Here is a 20724-nt window from a genome sequence, read left to right on the forward strand (position 1 = left end):
ATGCATGGGCACAAATTCCCACAGAAACACTCCAAAATCTTGTGAAATGCCTCCCCAGAAGAGTGGAAGCTGTTATAGCGCCAAAGAGGGGACCAACTACTAATGTCTCTGTATATATAGAATGCAATGTCATAAAAATCCCTGTTGCTGCTATGGTCAGGTTACCCAATACTTTCGTCTATATAGTGTTTCTAAGGCTTGAACCTTAAAACAGGAAAAAACATTTTTTGAGCCTTTCAAATTTCTCCTTTCCTTAAAAGGAAAGGAGAAATTTGAAAGGCTCAAAAAATGTTTTTTCCTGTTTTGTTAATGAATCCTTTGCACTATACTATGTATATTGTTTTTGTTATTTTTTTCCCTCTGGAATATCTTTTCTCTTTGCAGAGAAAATACACCCCTTCATAATCACAGTCATTAGGAGATTTGTGTATTTTCCTTTTTTAAAAAAAAATTAAAATATTCAGTGAAAACAATATTTTGTTTTTGATATAGCATCCGGTAAAAACAATCGGATCTACATTAATACCTCATTTTTTGTTTATATATATAACGTGACTAATAATTCACAGGAGGATACTTTCTTAATAGAGCTTAATTCTCTACATTTGAGCCCCCCCCCCCTTAATAACTATGTTACTTAAAACATTTGCCTTTTATATTGCTCAATGCGGGAAATCTAACCGTGTGTGTCTATATAGCTCTGTGTTTACAGTATGAAAAACCTTTGGCCATGGAGGGTTTAACATTGTGGAAGCGGTCTCAGCTCTTGCAAGCTTTAATATCTATACATCATTATATGGGTTTAAGGTATATCACTATAAATTTAGGATTTCTGAAAGATGACAGATCCTTTCCTTGTTTCAATAGTGTCAGACTCACATTAGACTAATACTATACTACCGTAATATATATTTTACTCGACTAAGTTTTTTAAATACCGATCGCATCCTTATGGCATGTTTAAAGCAAACATCGCAGGTGCCCCGTTACGCTGATTTACAATACGGGCATGTCTCCTCCCCAAACCCCTCCTAAACTCTTCAGCAGTAGTTTCGGAGCATAGATTGTGAAAGGCCGCGCGCTGATGTCGTTTATTTTTAAAGGCAGTCAGCGACCAATCATCGCTTTCCTTGGTTACCGCGACATCCAATAGCCGTGGCCATTATTGCTCGGCGTCCCGCTTCCAGCCGTCGAGCGTAGTGTGGCCGTTACGGTGTCTGTTTCCGTTTTGTGGCTTTTGTTAAGTCAAATCCTTTCTTATCCGGTCCGGAAACATTCTGCCATCAAGGGGTGAGACGCAAAGGTGATCGCAGTCAGTTAACTGTGAGCGGTATTGTATGTGCACATCATGCCGGAGTTTCTCGAAGACCCGTCCGTCCTGACGAAAGATAAGCTGAAGACCGAGCTGGTGGCGAACAATGTTAGCCTGCCTTCTGGAGAGCAACGTAAGGATGTATACGTTCAGCTTTACCTCAAGCACCTAACCTCCAGGAACCGAGGGACCCCTGACTTCTCTAGTGATGAGGAGAGAGAGGCTACTCCGATTCGTGGTCGGGGTCGCCCGTCAGGACGGGTGAGTTACGGCTCTCGGTTATTTTTTTTACGTATATACTCTCTATGTTGTCTGTTTTTGGTTACGTATTTCTTGTGGGCTGAGATTTGATCGCGCCTGCCACTTGTTACCCAGTCTGCGGATAACTTTTATTGGCTTCCTCACGCTGTTTCTTAGTGGCATTGCATACGATGTGCTCGTTTTGCATGCGTGGTGTGGAATGAATGGGATTTAAAGGCTTTGCTCGATGTAACTTCATAGGTGTGTCTGGCCACACCTCATAGTGGATCCTTTTTACGTTATGTTAGAGGTTCGTTACGATGGCGGATTAATTGCCCCTAACACGCATACATCGGGAAAAATAATTGCAGAAACGTAATCCACGGGGATCTGGTTTCAGCCTATGTGTCAGAACAGCTGCGTGAACGAAACATCACGTGTGTGCGGTGTGATGCTTAATCTCTGATTAAAATACGTTTGGGATGCTCTGTGTTTATTACTACTTTCCCGCTTTCGTTGTGAGTCTCGGCCAGTATTACGCCCCATAGTGGCGTTTGTGGTGCTTTGTCTGATCTGGAGCTCGCGCCTTTTTTCTTCGATTTAATATTCTGTATATGCGTAATAGTATGGCTCACCCTGTGCACTTTCTTGGTTTAATTCCCTCGGTAAAATTTCAGGGCTTTTCACAGTTTTCATATTAAAATAAAGGGAAGGTACTAAAAATGGACTCCTACAGTAGGTAGTCATACTATTTGCCGTACAATAGGGTAAGAAAGTAGTGCTTCTTTTTATACCTCCGGTACTATAAATTTTTAAATGTGTATATATATATATATATATATATATCACATTTTTTTTTTTTAGCACAAAATGTTAGTTGATAGGCCACCACTACAAGTTTAACAAAATAAAGCTCTACAGGAAAAGGGCTACTTTGTATACTAAAATCAACTTCAAGTTTTCAGTTCTTTTTTTCTTGTTAATCTCAGTTATCTCCAAAATGTTACCTTGTCCTGATTTGTAAACGGAGTCATAGGCATAGTGTTTTTATTTATTCCGGAGATAACAGGGCAATATTACCTTTTTCAAGCCGTAGAGTTTTATGGGTTAAGACGCTGTAAATGAAAGTAGCGATCCCAGATATCAAACCCCGCCTCGAAAAGTAGACACAGGGTAATTCTGAAGTCATTGTGTCACTTTTTCATGCAGCCATTTAGCCACCAATCTCTCTTTAAACATTTGAGGCTTTTTTCTTCTCACAACTATAACTATTTTTCCCCATAATATCCCAGATTACGATGGTTCCCCAAATCCATGGCGTCGTGTTTTTTAGCGACTGTGCTGTTTATTTTCAGTGCTTCCTGTACCGGTTACAGAACCAATACATAGCAGCCCCCACAATTCAAATGAACCCCACAAGCTATGTTTTGCTTTCCTAATCAATATAACAGTATAACTAAAACATGGGTATCTTGCTGAGTTTCTAATGTTAATTCCGCTGTTATCACAAGCCTAAGTAGCTTTTAAACTCTACCAAAAAAACACACATAGGCCAATACCATAAGTATACTCAACCTGATGGGATATAATTATTTTAATTGGCACAAACCTGCTTCAAAGTATCAGTATTTCTCTGCCCGGGAGAGAGAAGCACTGCTAGTGACTGAGCTTTCTGTTATTCAGTTGTGAATCAACCCTGTTAATTTGTATCTTTTTGTTAAGTGAATAGTGACCATGTGTTGAAAAAGAGAAATACCCTGTTTGTTATTTGAATTACAAAGTGCAGGCAGATGTGTACCACATGAAACATAGAATATGATGGCAGATAAGAACCAGTTCTTTTTTTTCTAAAACCTCAAACCATATTTGCCTCTAGTATTAATATTTCAATGTATATATAGTCTTATATTTCAATGTGCCACTTATGTTTAAATTGCCTTAACTGTGTTAACCACATCTACTGCGAACCCCTCATCTAACACCCACCTAGATATAAGAAAGTTCTACCTTACTAAGTCTTGCGCTTTGTAGGTTAAGATTCTCCTTCTTTGAAATATCTCTGATCAACTTTGTAAATCCCTTTGTGTGTACCACGTTTCTGTTTAAGCTAAATATGTTAACGTTTGGTACTTGACAATTATTCTGTACACTATTCATCATTTTCATAGCCCTTCCGAACTCATTCCAGAATATATATATATATATATATATATATATATATATATATATATATATATATATATATATATATATATATATATATATATATTTTAATAAAAAAAATTCTGTAGATGCAATCATTAGAACGGTGCGCAATATTCTAGGTGATGCTCCCTATTTCTATTAGTAATGCCTCTAGTGGTACAGAGCTGGGGATTATTTTTTTTTTATATACAGCACTGTCCTATTCCACTGCACTGTACAATGGGTAAACAGGACATAACAACTACTTTATAACATAACAATATGATTTATAGAAGGAATACATAGAGAATCCACTATTTAAATCTCCCAGCAGATCTGCACGTACAATATCCATACTTGATAACTTGTATGAAACATATATTTCTATACCTTCATAAGTCGAAATGCTTAAACAAAATTCCCTTATTTTTTTATAGAAAGCAACCAAGAAAACAGACAAGCCCAGATCAGAAGAAAAGGATGAAATGGATGTAACAGAGCTTAGCAATGAAGCTCTCAAAGAAGAACTTATTAAGTATGGGATGAAACCTGGCCCAATTGTAGGTATGATAGAAAATGTAATCTGAGCATCAGCTCTGGCTATCTTGCTGTTTTCTGGTTAGTGCAGTGTATAGCTTATTCATGTTAGACCCTGTCATGTCAGGCACTGCTGGATTCATTTGACATTGATGTATCATTAAATTTGGCAATAATCATGTCCTTAAATTAAATTTTAAATAAAACAAATTGTATAAATGTGTGAGTATACAGCTATGATTTGTGCCATAACTTTACAATGCTTTTATGTTAACAGGAAATACAAGGAGAGTTTATGAGCAAAGACTTCTTAAGCTTAAGGAGCAAGGGAGTATTCTACCTCCGGCACCTTTAGCAGTGGATTCATCATCTGCAGATAACAACCAAAACGGAAATACTGATTCTGAACATTACAGTGATAATGAAGATGGTATGAGTATGATAAACTTTTTTACAAATGCAAATTTGTTTATATGATTATTTCTAGCTTGTGTGGCAATGTACCAGGGCCTACAACGTAAAGGCAGTTTTTCACTTGCTAAGTTATTAGCACTGTTATAATCTAATACCGCGTTGGAGATGCCACTCGTACTACTGAATTGTGAGACCTGACCAGAAGTAATTCATCAATAGTTTCCACACTTTCCCCATTTATGTTTTTTACATAGAATCCTTTAAAGGGAGCTCTAACAAATTAATAAAGCGACTGTCGATCACACTTTCCATCCAATGAAGCCCTGTATTTAACAGACATTCTGTTTTCTCTGCAGACCTCTGAAGTTGTTTTTTGTAGGCAGAGCTCCTTAATTCTTTTTGAATGCTGAATACTGTATGTAGGAAGTAGATACCTCTATCCCCTCTGTAGGGCTGCTAAGAGTCTCAGACAGGAAACTTCCTGTAGGAGTGTATTGACATTCTTATAGAGGAAACAGGGTTTTCTTGTAGGAAGAAAGAGAAGTTAAGCATTTGTTTTTTGCCATTAGTTGTCCTTCAGGATTGTTTTGAGTTAATTCATTTAACTGTTAATTAAGAGTTTATATATATTTTTTTTTAACAAAAGTCAGCGAGCATTACAGAGTTTTTTTTGTCGTTGTTTGCAGAGCCAAAGACAGAACTAACATTTGAAAAGAGAGAGCCCATTAGGGGGACAAATAAGGGTCAACCAACACTCCGGAGCAGGAGAAAAGAACAAAATGAGGTAAAAGCAACCTTTCTATTGTAAAACTGTATTATGTGCCTTTGATTTGCAACTCCTATACTCGTGCTCTTAAAGAAGAGTTAAAAGTTCCAGTTAGGCATCAGTTGTCTACCTTGCAAAATGACTATGGGCTACCATGGTTCTTTTCTGCCATCAAATTCTATGTTTCTGTTCTGTCTCATTATGAAATTAGTCTGAACTTCAAGCAAGATACGTGAAGAACATTGCTTGGTTTTATTGACTACTTAACATTTTCTATACGTCTTATGTGAAGGTCTCTATATATTAAAACCTGTATTATATTAAAATTGTTTCAAAAATATACTGATGCTGCCTACGGTTATTGGAAGGTACATGAAACATTGCTAAAGTACTGTGTAATACCAGATTCTACTTCTTGTATTTAGACAGCTGGAGATACAGATGTCATTCCGGTTCTAAATGTTAAAAGAAGTAACAGGTCTCCCCCCTTGGAGTTTACTCCTGATGTAGAAGAATTATTCAGCAGTGACTTTGTAAAATTATTGCATTTTTTTTTCTCTTCTCTCCCAAACTTCTCTCTTGGCATTTGGTTCTACTTTTAAAGCACATTCTTCTACTTGAGTGTTTTGGGGTTTTTTTTCTTCATTTAAGTAAAATACTCATTCTTTTTGAGATTTCCACTGATGGAATTGAGCACCGTTTTTATAATAAATTCCACTTCGTGGTGCACAAGGAGAATGTTTTGTGTCATGGTTAGTTTCTGTTAGTCGATTGGATTTACGTAATATGTATGTATATTTTAATACTTGATTAGAACATGTCTGAAGATACTGTTACTGAACCAGCTTGGACACCAGGGCCTACAAAAAGTGGACGTCTTCAGACAATCACTAAAGAATCCTCGAGAGTATCACGGCGAACACCAAGGAAAAGGGTGATGACAGTGTTCCTTTTAAATCCTAGCCTGCTGAAGGAGGGAAGGTTGAATTGCGCACAAGTTCATTCTAATGTTTCCCCCCTTTCTTTCAACTAATAGGATATAGATTCAGAATCTGTTTCTTTTGATGATGATAAATCCGAGACTGCTTCGAAAACTGAAACCATAGCACCTTCAAGCAACCAAATTCCAGTAAATATTTTTTTAAGAATTATTTAAAGAGTTAACCTTGGGTTTGGCTATTGTCCAGTATAATTACCAGATTACTTTTCATGTTGTAGAAAGAACAAGCTGGCTGTCGTTCTTTGGGATAAACACACCATTTGAGTAATGGGCTAATGCACAAGCGTTTTTTTCTCACTATTAATAATTGGATGTCACTAATGTGGTATCTGCACTGTTACTTGTGCAGAATACCAATTTGGAGCCTCAGAGCACATTATTTGAAATACCTCAAAATCCCGTAACAACCTTTCATTTTTCTTATTTATATAGGCTTATGAGCATTTTGAAACCCGACAGGTTCACAATCAGGTACCTGAGATTTCCAAGCATTCAGAGACATTTCTGTCAGTCAGTGAATATCCTGAGTTGTCAAGAAGGACCCCAAAGAAACAGCTGATAAGTGAAAAAGTAAATACCTTACTGCTCTAGCTAATAACCGGGGAAATATTCTGACAAGATACATGTTACAGTAACACATTGTCACACTGTTTTTTTCCAATTGTTATTTTTGAGGACCTGTCATCAACAGCTGTTATTGCTCACAATATATGTATAGAAACAAAAAGAGAGTACTGATTTTCATCTGCAAAATATATTAAATTAGCATAGCAAGAACAATATTGTGACCTTAAAAATACATACATTTTCCATTGCCGTGAGCAGACTTTAGACGCATCTGTATACTCAACTGCTGTCTGATCTTTCTTGGAATGCTGTGTGTGAGAGCTAATTGACTTTCTTCATATAGTGCCTTCTGGGTGCATGTGGGTAGATTGCCAACATGGTAGTTTAGCTATTCTTCGCTATCACAATTGAGGTTTTCTTGTGAATTGACCAGTTAATGTATAGATTATTAGCAAAGTTCCACCTTTTCAAGATTTAAAGAAAATATGTTGAGTATTCATGTGTGCAAAAAGTTCCTGTTGCTTTTGGAATTTTTGCTTAATTTAAGAATTTCTATAAGCTAGCATTGTAATGTGTAGTCATGTTCCGAATAAGGACATGTATATTGCAAAATTGTATCTATTGAGTTACAACTTTTGTAGCGTGCAGCAAAATTTGCTATATATTTCCTGCTTGATACAATATTTTGGAGACTTAATTTCTGCTTGTCTTGCTTTAATAGTTAATTATACCTTATTTCAGAGCACGAAAGTGTCACAGGAGACGGAAGCAGGTTCTCTTCATAAAAGGGTCATTGATGTTGATATTATTGGGTATACAAACTCCAGTGATCTCCTGAATACAGCTTTGATAGAGGTGATGGCTTAATATCCTTTCATCCTCTGATACGTTTCTAATGTATTTATACCTTTTAACAAGACAAATAACCAAAAACAAAGATTTTCTTTGTTAAAGGAAACTAAGGATACACTGGAAGACCCTATGGACACACCAAAAAAGACAAGGCAGTTGAAAATAACAAAGTTTGTAACTCCCATTAAAAAACAGGGAAGATATTTAATTGAGTCCACCTGGTGATCACTTTATTCCTTAGGCACGTTCTTATTGGGTTACCTGGCATCTTTCTGTACCTTTCTTATAATAAGCAGTATTTTTTTTTAATTTTAAAATATCCATGTTTTTTTTTTTTTTTTAGGTTGTGGAAAAAACATATGGTGGTGAGAGAGTGGAAAAGGATATTCTTAAGGAAATGTTCCCCTATGAAGTTTCAACTCCAACAGGCATCAGGTAATATACTTGTATATGTTTGTTTGTTTGTTCTGTTCCTTCTAAAGCTGTGGTGTGGTTAAAAAAAAAAAAAAAAAAATCATAGTGCTGTAACTATAATATTGAGTCTTAAGCAAGTAGTTTAATACCTTTTTGTAAGGTTATGGGAACAGTCTAATAACCCTGGTGAGTAATCCTAAACGTCTGCGAGTACTTTAAAATGCATTATTCCAAAATGAGAAAAAAAAAAACAAAGCACTTAACCTGACACAAGTTTGCCTACTGCAAAAGCTGACTCATTCCTCGTTTCTTGCCACTAATTGGCTGCTTGAAGCTCAGTCATTGGCGGGAAGTGCATTCATAAAGATCAGCGGAGGACTTTCCTCCTACATGTGCATTGTGATCTAAATAGTCCCCTGTATGTAACATTCACTAGAGCTGACTAGAGGCCAGTGCATGAGGAAAGGGGCGAATGCATTTAGGATTCTGCAGATCTCATACATCTTCATACATCTGCAAAAATGTACCACATGGAAATGTAAAGGAACCATGTAGCAATCATATGCATTAAAGTGCCTATAATGGAAGGTCTATACAGATCCTCCTTAGACCTGACGATCCCCATCCCTGCAGGCTGATCAGCAATGCATGGCAGTAGTTTAAAAAAAAAAAACAAAAAAAAAAACACACACTTGCCACAATCCAAAAGTTCATAAATGAGAAAAGTGTGTAATGGAAAGTGTATGGGGTATTCTAGTTGCAAAACGTGTATTAAAATTGATATAAAGGGCAGGTTTATATCCTGTCCTGTCTGTCCAATATACAATTTGTGTGGGTACACTAAAAAATTGGAAAAGAAGAATCATGATTTAACAAAGATATGCTAAAAAAAAGGGGGGGGGTGTAAGCCCCTCTATCACAAAGTTAAACACATAACATTACTAATATTTTTTCTTCTCCCCAAATTGTGCTACAGTGCCAGCTGTAGGAGGCCAATAAAAGGAGCGGCAGGCCGGCCATTAAATCCCAAAGATTTCAAACTGGAAGAAAGATATACAACTAAATATGTCTCTAAGTACATGCCAGCTGTGGAAGTGAAGCCTGCGAATCTGAAACGTGGATGGACCATTCCAATGTGGATAAAAATTCTGCTGTTTGTTTCTGTGGCTGTATTTTTATTTCTAGTTTATCAAGCTATGGAAACAAGTGAAGTGAATCCTTTTTCTGTCTTCCTCCAGGGTACCCCAGAACTAAATGGAAATTAAAATTGACTTCATGATAAATATACAGTTTATATTTTTTAACAATAGGATTATAAAAAACTGCCATTTGTCTCAAGTGTTTGAAAAGTAATTGCACTTCAAGTTGTATATGAATAAAGATGGTACATAAGGACATCTGCAATTCATTCTTTGCTCTGGACTGCTAGAAGAAGACTGGGTGCCATAATCCACTATTTTTATTAGATGAGACTGGGACATTTTGTAGCATTATCTCTATCAAGGACTTTTGTTTCAATATGACGTTGTTTTCAATATTGAGAGAAGTAAATGTGAACCCTATTTCTTACACTTTCTGAGTGACTGGAAATGCGTCAACTCAAGCTATTTTGACTTTTGTGGTGGGAGGGGGCCTGGGCAAGCTTATAAAATGGTGAAGGGAAAATAACTTTGATATAACTGTGCAGCATAGCTTCATATATCAATGCTTTTTAAAACATTTGCAATGTCTTTAGAAGACTAACATTTTAGTATGTTAATGTCTTGTATTTATCTAAGAATCCTGCAGCAATGGTTTAACAGAGAATCATGTCAGTTTGACAATTTTTAAGAGGCAATGTTGGCTTTTTGTATCATGTAGTATAAGCTTAAATTTGGCTTAAATTTTTTAGCGATACTGTGCGGAAATTAAAACGAAAAAAATTCAAAAAAAAAGGTGGGGCAAATTGCTTAATATTTTGTATGCTTTTTTCTGATCTTTCATTTTGAAACAGAATGGGTGAAAAGTGGTAGCCTACTCATATTGTTGTGCCTGAAAGCATTTTTAAAAAATAATGTTGCAGGAATCACTTGCTGTATTTTTAATGTTTCACTTAATTTAGTAAATCTATTTTTAGACATTGCTTCAGAACAGTGTATTTTTAGAAAGTACTGTTTTGTGTGTAACTGCGGCAGAATCTAAACCAGGATGCTGGCTATACTTCTCAGAGATTGACTTAATAAAAAAGTGTAAGTTTCAAAGACGTGCAAGAATGAAAACTTGAAGGTGCTGTTAACGAATATGTATGGCCAAACCTGACATAAGTAAAGAGGAGTTGATTTTGGAAGTGTATGACACACATTCCTTAATGTTTTGTAGTATACATAAATTCTATTCTGTACACATGATCCTGTACTGCAAATCTGGTTACGCTTTTACCAGCGTAAATTGGAAAATTTGTTTTTGTTAATTAACCGAATACCAAACTTCTAATAAGTTTTATACAGGTATGGGGCAAACATACATTTAAGTATTCTTGTGGTGTAAGTACTCATTTGGAGTATTCCAGGTTATGGTGTCTTGTAATGACATTACACATATCAATATCAGAGGTCAGCAACACAACGAAGAACCATGATTCTTTGCAGGTGAAAAGACCATTTACTAATCCTGATAACATAACAGGGAGAGACCTGTTATAGTTTGCTTGCTAAATGTGTATTTGGGTGAAGTGTTAAGCCTAAAGCTGATTTGATTACATCTGTATGTATCATGTGCAGTGCATCCTCGCCCATTTGCTTGATAAGATACAAGTGGCCAGATAGGAGACTGTCATAGATCACCAGTGTGCATAGACTTGTTTGAGAGCTATAAATATAATCAATCAAGAACAATTTTGTGCATTGGTTATTTTTGTTTTTAGTATACTAAATCTTTAATCTCATGCAACATGAATTAGTTAGGAAATTGATGTTATTGTGTGACCTTTGCCAAAGGTTTTATGAGTGAAATTTGTATGTAACCCTTTCCAACCTATTAGGACGTACCAGTGCGCCCTGACGTTTTTGGCTTCCTGCCAACTGTGTGTAATAGTGCTGCTGTAAGCACCAGGTGCATTTGACCAATGAACTATTGCCTGAAAGTTCACATGAGGACAGGAGAGCCTCCGTATGGTTTTCCTAGACCCCTTCTGGACTCTTCCATTGGTCTCTCTGCTGGCTGATTGCACATATTTCATGATGTCAAAATTATGTCACTTGTGCATATATGGAAAAGTGTAATAAAGGTGCTAAGGTGTAGAGGACTGCACTGGGAGGCGGGACCCGCCAAGAAAGTTGCGGGCGTTCTTGCTGGGCGGTCAGGCACTGTACCTGCGGGTCCTGGTAATCCCGCGGAGTCCCGCAAGGCTGCCTTCTCGCTGCTCCCTTATGCTGTCTCCTTTCTTACTCCGCCCAGGAACAAAACAGCGTCACGTGATGTGGCGTCACTCCCCGTGACTCCGTCTTGTTTCCGGAGCAAGAGAAGAGACTGTGAGGGAGCAACTCGAGGGCAGCCTTGCGGGACTGCGCGGGAATGCTGCAGTTCAGGTAAGGAGGTGGGCTTAATTGGCCACAAATGTGGCGGGAGTGGAACACCCACATTGCGGGAGTGGGCGGGATTGGTCCAAAAATCAGCGGGATTAAAAAAGCAGTCCCGCGCAGGGCTCTACTAACCTGGGCCTGAAGGGTTGAACTGTGCAGGTCGGGATCGGAGGAGGACGGAGGAGGACGTCTGTGCCTGACTGCTAAGCCCACTGTTAAAAAGAGCTGTAGTACCTCAAGTACAACCCCTGATCCTTGTGAGTGGATCCCTGCAGCTGGCACTTTCCCTGAAATTCTTGCTTTTACTTGCTTTCACCAATTTCACTCTATGGGGTTGTACATGGGGTATGATCTACGACAAGAAATAGCTTTATATGAGGGCAAATGCTGCAACTTTGATCTACCAGGTTGCCCAGATCATCTAGGCACAAGTGCTAAAATCGTATGGGACCTGCTACATCCATTATTGAACAAAGGGTGCTACTTATAAGTGGATCATTTTTTATTCTAGTGTCCTTATGTTCAAGATTCATGTTTTACTTTGACACAGTAGAATGTGGCACAATAATGTCAAAGCGTAAAGGGTTCCCCAAAGAAGTGTTAGAAAACAGGCTTAAATGGGCAGACTATCTTGCTTTGCGCCAAGATGGAGCTATTGGTGGTTAAATTTAAGGACAAGAAGGATGTCTATATGCTCACTACCATCCATGATCACAGCACTGAATATTTTTGTGTCTGAGGCAAAACACACCTACTTAGAAAGCCAGAATGTATCAAGGCCTATAATAGGTATATGAGGGGTGTTGATTTGGTGGATCAGCTTTTGCAGCCCTACCTCATAATGAGAAAAAAAACAAGACCTAATGCTAAAAGGTCGCCATCTATATAATGCTGATTGTCAACTACAATTTGTCCCAAATTTTTTTTTCATTAAACCCTGAATAAAGGTGCACATTCCTGCGTTATCCGCTCCAGTTAATTTCAGGGATAATAGAGCATGTACCTTCTGGGCCTGTGGTGTCTCCAACAATGCCTAATATAATTAGGGAAGCAAATTCTTCCAACCCAAAAAAGGAAGATGTCCTTCCTTCAAAGATATCCCAAATAGGAGCAGGGGCAGAACGACCAGATGTCAAAATTCCAAGTTGAAAACCTGAAATATGCATGTCCCAAATGTGGCTTTTTAGCCTCGAAAACAAACCGACAAACTTATGCGTGGGTGTATCAGTGTACTCAGGAGATGTTGCTGAACACATATTGGGGTTGTTGTTTGACAGTGACATATACCTGAGGTTTAATGTGTGTGGTAGAATGTGGTATAATTAGTGTATGGAAATAAAAAATTTGAAATACCCTGGGGTGTCTAGTTTTCAAACATATATGGTTTGAGGGGGTAAATTGAATGGGCCGACTTCAAAGATGTCCCAAATAGGACATGGGACAGAAGTTTGGGGAAAAATAAGGTTTTGAAATGACAATACGCTACTTGTACTTATCTTGGATACAAACATTGGGTAGTTCTAAACGCATGACAAATATTAGAATCTAGTTAGCAGTTATTATTGGCTTTTGTAGATGGGTAAAAGATTTTTCAAATACAAGTCAGGAAAATAGTTTTTTCTTGATTTTTTTTCTAGTAAATTAGATGATATGATCAGAATGTATGTAAAGAAACCCCTCTTTGACCCCAACAAAAAACAACATATAACTTGGGTGGGTTCAGTAACTGAGAAAGAAGAAAATTACAGCTAAACATGAGCACCGCAGAAACGTTAAAACAGCCTCTGTCACGTAGGGTACAAAAAGAAAAAAAACATCTTGGTCCTTAAGGGTTTAATTTTTTTTTTTTTTTTTTCTTTGAAGCCCGAGGTGCGTGCTCCTTTGGTGCCGCATTCTGTGCACAAGGCAGCAGAAGCCAGACTACGATACCGAGTTCCCTCACGGAGAACTCGGACAAATTCCAACCCCCCCCATGGGAGGGTCAGATCTTGAGTCTCACCCCGAAGAGTGAGACTCCTTGCTGGCCTTCTTGAAGAGAGGAAAGGGCCAGAAGGCTCCAATCCTCCTCCAGCAAAGTCCAGGCTTCACTGCCTCTTAAAAAGAAAACAGTGTCCAAAAACGAAGTGACAAAATCGTGTGCCAAAGAATAGTGATGGCCAAGCCGTGAATTTCAAAAGCCGTGAATTCAAAGGGGGACAAATTAATAGGCACTCGTGATCACACGATGTGATTAAATAAATAAAGAAAAATAATTTAAGGACAGGCCATTTCTGGCCTGCCGGATTCAAAAATAAATCTCATCCCCAAGACCTGATGGTACATGGGGGCGAGTAGTGCTGGAAGGCCGCCAGTGGAAACGTGCGCTCACCGTGTGCAGTGGCGTGCAATACCACACACGGTGACTCCGGCATTTCTGCCAGGGCAATTTCACCTCGGGTTCCATTGCTTTCCCGAACCCTAAGGCCAGAGGATCAGTGTCATCTCCCCCCACCACAAGAGAGACTACACTTGATCTTAGCCAAAAGGCCGAGAAGCGATTTAATGTACAAGCTAAAGCACTATTAGACAGGGGCAGTGAAATGTAACTCCTATTTATTCTTTCATCACTGAAGGTCTCAATGCTGCTCAACCTGGGGAGACTTGAGGATAGCACACAGACTCCGGACCACACCCAACTACGATCATTCTGGAAGCAAGAAGTCAGAGGCAAACAGAGGCAGTTATTATATCCTACATCACATTATTGTAGTGTGCACAATGTTTTTATACATACTTTATGGTCATTTCTATTGCATGCCACCGCACCAGTTTTAATGCATACATGGCACTTTACTTTAAGGTTTCAGTTTCCTGTGAAAATAGTTCTGTACAATGAAACAGGATATCATTTAAGATACACTTAGTCTAAGGTTTGCATTACGCCCAGGACACACGAATATACAAATAAACATACGCAGGGAAGATTCCGAAAGAAGAGAACACAATATTTCAGCAAAATGCATTTCAACCCTTTGAGGCGGAGAGAGATGACGGAACACTGTTCGCCACGTCTCTCGGGATGTAGCTGGAAGCAGAAGAGGGATCATGGTGGAGTGAGGCTTCCTGCTGGCATTGCTGACAACTATACTTACTTATTTTTCGTATTTTCTTCCCAGCAGAGGGACTTGTGTGCCACTGTAGGTCCATGTTTTTGTGGAGGTTCAGTTTTTGGATCCAGAGACAGTTCTTCGCCATGAAGAACTTATGAATTTGTACTATATTGCTACTTTAATTATATATCAATTATATATCAAACCTGAGTTAAAGTCTCAGAAAGAGACTGAGTGAATTATTTTTATGAGAAAAGAGGAAAGAAAAACATTATAAAGATCTGTCCAGCTGATAACTATTAAATGTGATGTGTTTTTCCAGTGACCTCATGATTGAAATTGACATCTAACATTATTTGGAGTCTACATCATGGTTGGTGCTATAACTGAGGTTAAAGATCTTGTTCATAAACCTAGTTTCCTTAATTGTTTTTTCTGACTATCTTGTTACATTAATTTATATTTATTTTTATAGCACCAGCAAATTCCGTAGCACTGTTACAATCAGTGGAATACTTTAAAATCACAAACAATAACAAACTGGTACAAAAGGAGAAGAGGGCCCTGCTCTTGCGAGTTTACAATCTAGTTGGTGAAAGAATAGGAGAGGACTGCTTGGATGGGGTCTGGATGATCTGTAGAGGTTGTTGGTTGTTCAGATAGCTTGATTAAGATGATGGCTGAGGGACTTCCGGGAGGTGGGCTCTTGAGATTGCCGCTTTTTAGCTGAGCTCTCTGAGTGCTACCTAAAATCAGCATCCATCCGCGCCTTACAAGCGTCTCTTTCCACCCAGCTCACCACCACTGCTGTGGGCATACTATCTGGCGTTGGATCGCGTGTTTATTTGATCCGCAGCATTCGATAATTTACTCCCCAGGAGCCGTGTGCTGATCGCACGTGTTGGGCCCGGAGTGAGGTCCTGCCTCCGCTCTGCCATTCGGTTCTGATCGCTCCGTTGGAGCCGCGTATTTCCCTTGCCTTCTGCCGTTCCGCTTTCCTGGCCAGCGGGCGACGAGATAGCCGGGACTGGGCCCGTGAACTTACCTGCACCAGGGAGCTTTGGTACGTGCCGCGACCGAGGCGCTCCTCCGGTTGTGGCCCCGGTGGCGGGCGACGGGGTTGGGGCTGCCTGCCTTCCCCGCGTGTGCTGCTCGGGGCTTCTGCTGCCTCGTGGACTCCTCCGCTTGTCCCTGGGGGACTTACACCGCCAGCTACACCACCTCAACGGCTGTATCTTCTTGCGTCCACTGTAGGGTGTTTGGGGGGCTGGCTGGGACCTCCCTAGACCGACCTGTTCCGGCTTATTCTATGTTTTGTCTCTTCCTCCGCGGGGCATCGATTGAAAACCTGGCTCCATTGCCATAATAGATATGATGCAATCCGATAATAGGTGCGATGCGCCATCCTCCTTGCGTATTGTATCGTGGAATGTAGGTTTAAACACCCCTGTTAAGCGTTAAAAATGTCTCACCCATCTCAAGCGTATGCGTCCGGATGTTATTTACCTCCAAGAAACCCATTGGTGTGACCCTGTCAAAAACTCTAAAGGCGCCGTGGCTGCGCGCTTGTTACTCCGCTATGTACACCAAGAAATCTAGAGGTGCCACTATCCTACTCTCCAAAAAGTTGCCTTTCGTTGTAGAATCGGAGATTGCTGACCCGGAAGGGAGATACATTATTCTTACAGTCAAATTGTTTAATTAATCTTTTACTTTTGTCAATTTATACGCTCCAAATTCTGACCAGTACGCTTTTTTGGCCAAAGTTTATTCGCTATTGCTGGAGATTTCGGCCCCTAACGTAATTTTGGGGTGTGATTTTAACTTAGTGGCTAATGTTTCTTTAGATGTCTCTGGCCCTTCCTCCCGCCCTCTCGGACTCTCCTCCCTACCCATGCTGGATCACCTCCGTTTGCGGGATGCTTGGAGGTTTCTTAATCCAACAGATAAACAATACACGTTCTACTCTCATCCCCATAATTCGTTTTCCAGGCTGGACTACCTGAATTATTTCTACATAGGTTAAAGGATGCCCAAATAGTGATTTCTGACCATGCTCTAATCTGGATAGAGAAAAAGATGATGGCTGAGAGTGTTAGGTGGAAAGGTTGTATACTTCTCAAAAAGTATGTCTTTGCAATCTTTGCCCGAAACATGCATATGTTCTCTCTCTCTCTCGCACCCCTTTGCCTCACCCACAGCTTTCTCTCTATCTGCTCGTTTAAAGTTGTTCTCCCTATTTTTTTTAGAGAACACTGAGGTAGAGTTTTGGGTTTTTTTTGTTGTCCCACATCATGGCGAACCGAAGAACACAGGACCAATAAAGAGAAGAATCAAAAAAGGAAAAAAAAACAGGACAGTAATCAGAAAAAATGATCTATATTAGACAAGGATTGGTCATATATTGAAGGCCCCTATGGTTGTAGAATACATAATAAGCTAGGAGGTACAGCAAACTATTTAAAAGCTTGTCTTCAATCCCATTTTTTTTTTAAAAAGCAAGAAATCTTTAATAATATGAAAGAAATGAAATCAGATACTGTATTTGTTTGATTATAAGACGACCCTGATTATAAAAAGACCCCCCAAAATTTGAATATTAATATAGGAAAAAAAGAAAAAGCCTGAATATAAGACTATCCTTTATGTACCCCCCAGATATGCTTTATACACCCCTATTTGCCACTCTGCTTCCTTGATATGACTTTTGTCCCCTATATGCCACTCTGCCCCTGATATGACTTATTTCCCCCCATATGCCACTCTGCCCCTGATATGCCTTATACCCCCCAATTTGCCCCTCTGTCCCTGATATGCCTTATACCCCACTATATGCCTCCTCCTCGGGCGGAAGTGTTAGGTAGCACTGGAGGTTGTCTGAGCACATCGCACAGAAGTTCACCGGCTGCCGGAGAGGAGGATCCAGGTCCCCTGCAGCGCTGCGGGGGGTCCTCCTCTATGGCAGCTAGTGAACATCTGGGCAATGCGCGCAGACAACCTCTGCTGATGCCGGTACTTCCGTTGGGGCTTCTATGGTGGAGCACCGGAAGGACATGTCACGCCGGTGCTCCATCATAGAAGCCTCAGCGGAAGTGCCGGGCAGAAGTGGAGGTTTTGTGCATGCATCGCACAGACGTTCACCGGCTACCAGAGAGGAGGATCCAGGTCCCCTGCAGTGCTGCAAGGGATCTGGATCTTAGTCTTATAGTCAGACATTTTATTTATGGTCCAATTATAAGACGACCTCGAATAGAAGACGAGGGGGATTTTAAAGAGCACCTTGTCTTATATTTAAGCAAAAACAAACAACTGGAAATGAGAATAGAAAACCTAGAACACAAAAGATCAGGCGTCTCCAGTGGCCCCAGTGATGGAGGGTTCCGTCACATTTCTCCCCCTTCTGAATGGGACTGACCCAGGAGGAGACCCCAAACGGGTTGACTCCGTAGTCAGTCAGTTAATTTGGCCCATCAATGCCCTCCCAAAACTGGTGTTCCTGCTGCTGGGGAGATGGGCCGGCTGCGCCATCTCCCAGGTACTCACTTAGCCACTGGGGAGTGATACCGCCTGCATCCCCTTGCTGAGGAGATGGGCCGGCTGTGCCATCTTTCAGGCCCTCTGTCAGCCGCTGGGGAGGAAGGACAATATCCTCTGCTCCCTGAATTGGCATCTGCCACTGGGCAGGGAGGACAGGTTCCTCCGCTCCCGGACTTGTGAGGTGCTGTTGGGGAGACAGGCTGAATGCGCCATCTCCCGGGTACTCACTCAGCCGCTGGGGAGTGATGCCGCCTGCATCCCCTCCCTGGTGCTCCCACTGTCACTGAGGAGATGGGCCGGCTGTGCCATCTTGCGGGCCCTCTCTCAGATCTCTCCAGTGGCCCCAGTGATGGAGGGTTCCGTCACAGTCACATTGCTGGTGATCAATTGATTAAGGGCATTTAATTAGCAGCATCTGTCTGCTACTTAGCATCCTCATTCCTATGGAAGCAGTTAAGGTGTACTTAGTTTTTCACACATGGTTCTTCCATTTTGGCTTTATTTTTGTTGAATAAATCATGATGGTGTAATATGCCACGTGTGGTTGCTCATATGAGGTTGTATTAATTGATTTCATACCTGCTAAGGAACAGATAATTGTTATTGATGTCATGATATATAAGACCATGGAATTCAAAGTTTACTTTCTTTTTCACACAACTGTATATGCCTTTTTTATTTGTACCTTTAGGCCTAATTGAAAAAACAGGGGCTACAGCACACACAACTCTGTGGCCCTAGGTGTGGCACTTAATAGGGCCCATTGCTTTTTAAGTAGCCCTTAAGGGACACTTCAGCCATCATATGCATATGATAACTGAGAAGTCCCTTTATATATTTGTGGGGTCCCCTTGCAATGCATGAGGGGATTATGAACAGCCAAATAAGCATGTGTGTGGTGGTGTCATTAGACCCACTGAAAATCTTGTGTGAGCCTGCACTGGAGCATATGAGATGGTAAGCAGGAAACACTTTTCATTTTTCATGGTGCTACCCCCTTTTGCAAATACACTGGTATATTCTATGTGGAATGAGGATTCTATTCAGATCCCCATGTTTATGCATGGAATGTGTTAATTTTCGCTTCAATGGGGGCACCTTGCTGTCAGTAATTGGCTGTTTGAAGCATTCAATCAGTGGTAAGAACTGTAGGACCGTTGAGTAGGAGGGCTCTGGCCGCAATTTTAAACTTCAGGTAAACTGTCCCTTTAAAGAACTGAGGGTTTTGCGCTCTGGGAGAAGCCCCACTTCTCCAGTTCTCCAGGTAGACACCCGAATACCAGGGTTACGAGGCCTTCATTTTCATTTTTATTAATGTCTTCAGCTACCCTATATTATAGCTGGATGAATGGCTTTTAAGGTGTACTGTATTTAGTTGTTACTGAGCATACACATTAGGACTTTTATACAAGGTTGTAAAGGCCATGTTATTAAAATGCCTGTATGGCTTATTGGCATTTTGGAAGTGTCCATTCTAATATAGATCTCGGGAGGTTGGACAGATATGTGTGTTATGTCTTTGGACACATGTATAACTGACTGGATGATTACCTGTAAATTCCAGGTCTGGCCTGATATAACTTAACATATTCAGAGAGAATCCAGATCACATAGAATAGGGGTATACTGCTACAACAGCAGAACTGGGCAATTTGAGTCTTCATTATGTACACAAAACAGAGCAAGAAATCATCACATACCCAGTGAATACCGTTCAAAAAACACCTAAGGCAAAATTATTGGGGATTCAGTCACACTATATGGCCATATATTGCTTAGCCTGCCACTACGTCAAAGTACCCCAATTTTGGCGAGTCTTATCTAATTTGAGCCAACTTTACTAGATTCTCCTGGAAGAAGGCCTAAGCTGGCACTGCATGATGTATAGTTAATTAATAATTACCCACCATTAACCAGATATAGTGGTTGGTTATTTCATGTGAAATATTCAACACTGCTGCAGATTCTTGGTTTAATGAGTCCATGAGTTTTCCATCAGTCACATGAGTGACTGTTATCCCTATAGGTTTGTGAGTAACTATACATAAACTGTAATTTTGGTTAAATGTCAGGTTTGCTTGCTAGTAGGGTCGTTCTGTAAAACCAGGAAGGCTACATTAAATATTGACGGGTTTTAGAATCTCACTTCTCTGTCTTCTGTCTAACTGTCAAGGCAGTACCAAAGAGAGAGGGAAAGGCCTTAAGGCTAGAATTGGGCTCTTGTATTCCCTTAAAGACTCCAGTGGTCCCTC

General features: G+C 40.1%; 1 protein-coding gene and 1 pseudogene across 4 annotated transcripts; one reads left to right on the plus strand and one right to left on the minus strand.

The window, feature by feature from the left end:
• Nucleotides 1-1142: 1142 nt before the first annotated feature.
• Nucleotides 1143-10526, plus strand: TMPO (thymopoietin). 4 transcript variants are annotated; one of them, XM_053464507.1, is made up of 12 exons: nucleotides 1143-1573; nucleotides 4174-4300; nucleotides 4551-4703; nucleotides 5374-5471; nucleotides 5879-5986; nucleotides 6268-6387; nucleotides 6490-6582; nucleotides 6886-7023; nucleotides 7762-7875; nucleotides 7975-8065; nucleotides 8214-8307; nucleotides 9263-10526. In XM_053464507.1, the coding sequence occupies exons 1-12, from the start codon at nucleotides 1349-1351 to the stop codon at nucleotides 9549-9551; spliced, it is 1650 nt and encodes a 549-aa protein (XP_053320482.1). In that variant the 5' UTR covers nucleotides 1143-1348; the 3' UTR covers nucleotides 9552-10526. The 4 variants fall into 4 exon arrangements, with proteins under 4 accessions (XP_053320482.1, XP_053320483.1, XP_053320480.1 ...); XM_053464508.1 differs by lacking the exon at nucleotides 5879-5986 and having other exon boundaries at nucleotides 1145-1573; XM_053464505.1 differs by lacking the exons at nucleotides 5879-5986; nucleotides 7975-8065 and having other exon boundaries at nucleotides 1147-1573; nucleotides 8216-8307.
• Nucleotides 10527-14204: 3678 nt separating this feature from the next.
• Nucleotides 14205-14384, minus strand: LOC128493001 (uncharacterized; annotated as a pseudogene).
• Nucleotides 14385-20724: the final 6340 nt, after the last annotated feature.

The sequence above is a fragment of the Spea bombifrons genome, chromosome 4, assembly GCF_027358695.1.
Source record: "Spea bombifrons isolate aSpeBom1 chromosome 4, aSpeBom1.2.pri, whole genome shotgun sequence".
Classification (NCBI taxonomy): domain Eukaryota; kingdom Metazoa; phylum Chordata; class Amphibia; order Anura; family Pelobatidae; genus Spea; species Spea bombifrons.

What these genes read in the sequence shown, in the direction of transcription:
- TMPO (XM_053464507.1), top strand. Translation starts at nt 1,349, where the DNA reads ATGCCGGAGTTTCTCGAAGACCCGTCCGTCCTGACGAAAGATAAGCTG. An exon ending in AATTATTCAGCAGTGACTTT is followed by an intron (nt 5,987 to 6,267) that starts GTAAAATTATTG and finishes ATACTTGATTAG; the next exon opens with AACATGTCTGAAGATACTGT. An exon ending in TGTAACTCCCATTAAAAAAC is followed by an intron (nt 8,066 to 8,213) that starts AGGGAAGATATT and finishes TTTTTTTTTTTT; the next exon opens with AGGTTGTGGAAAAAACATAT.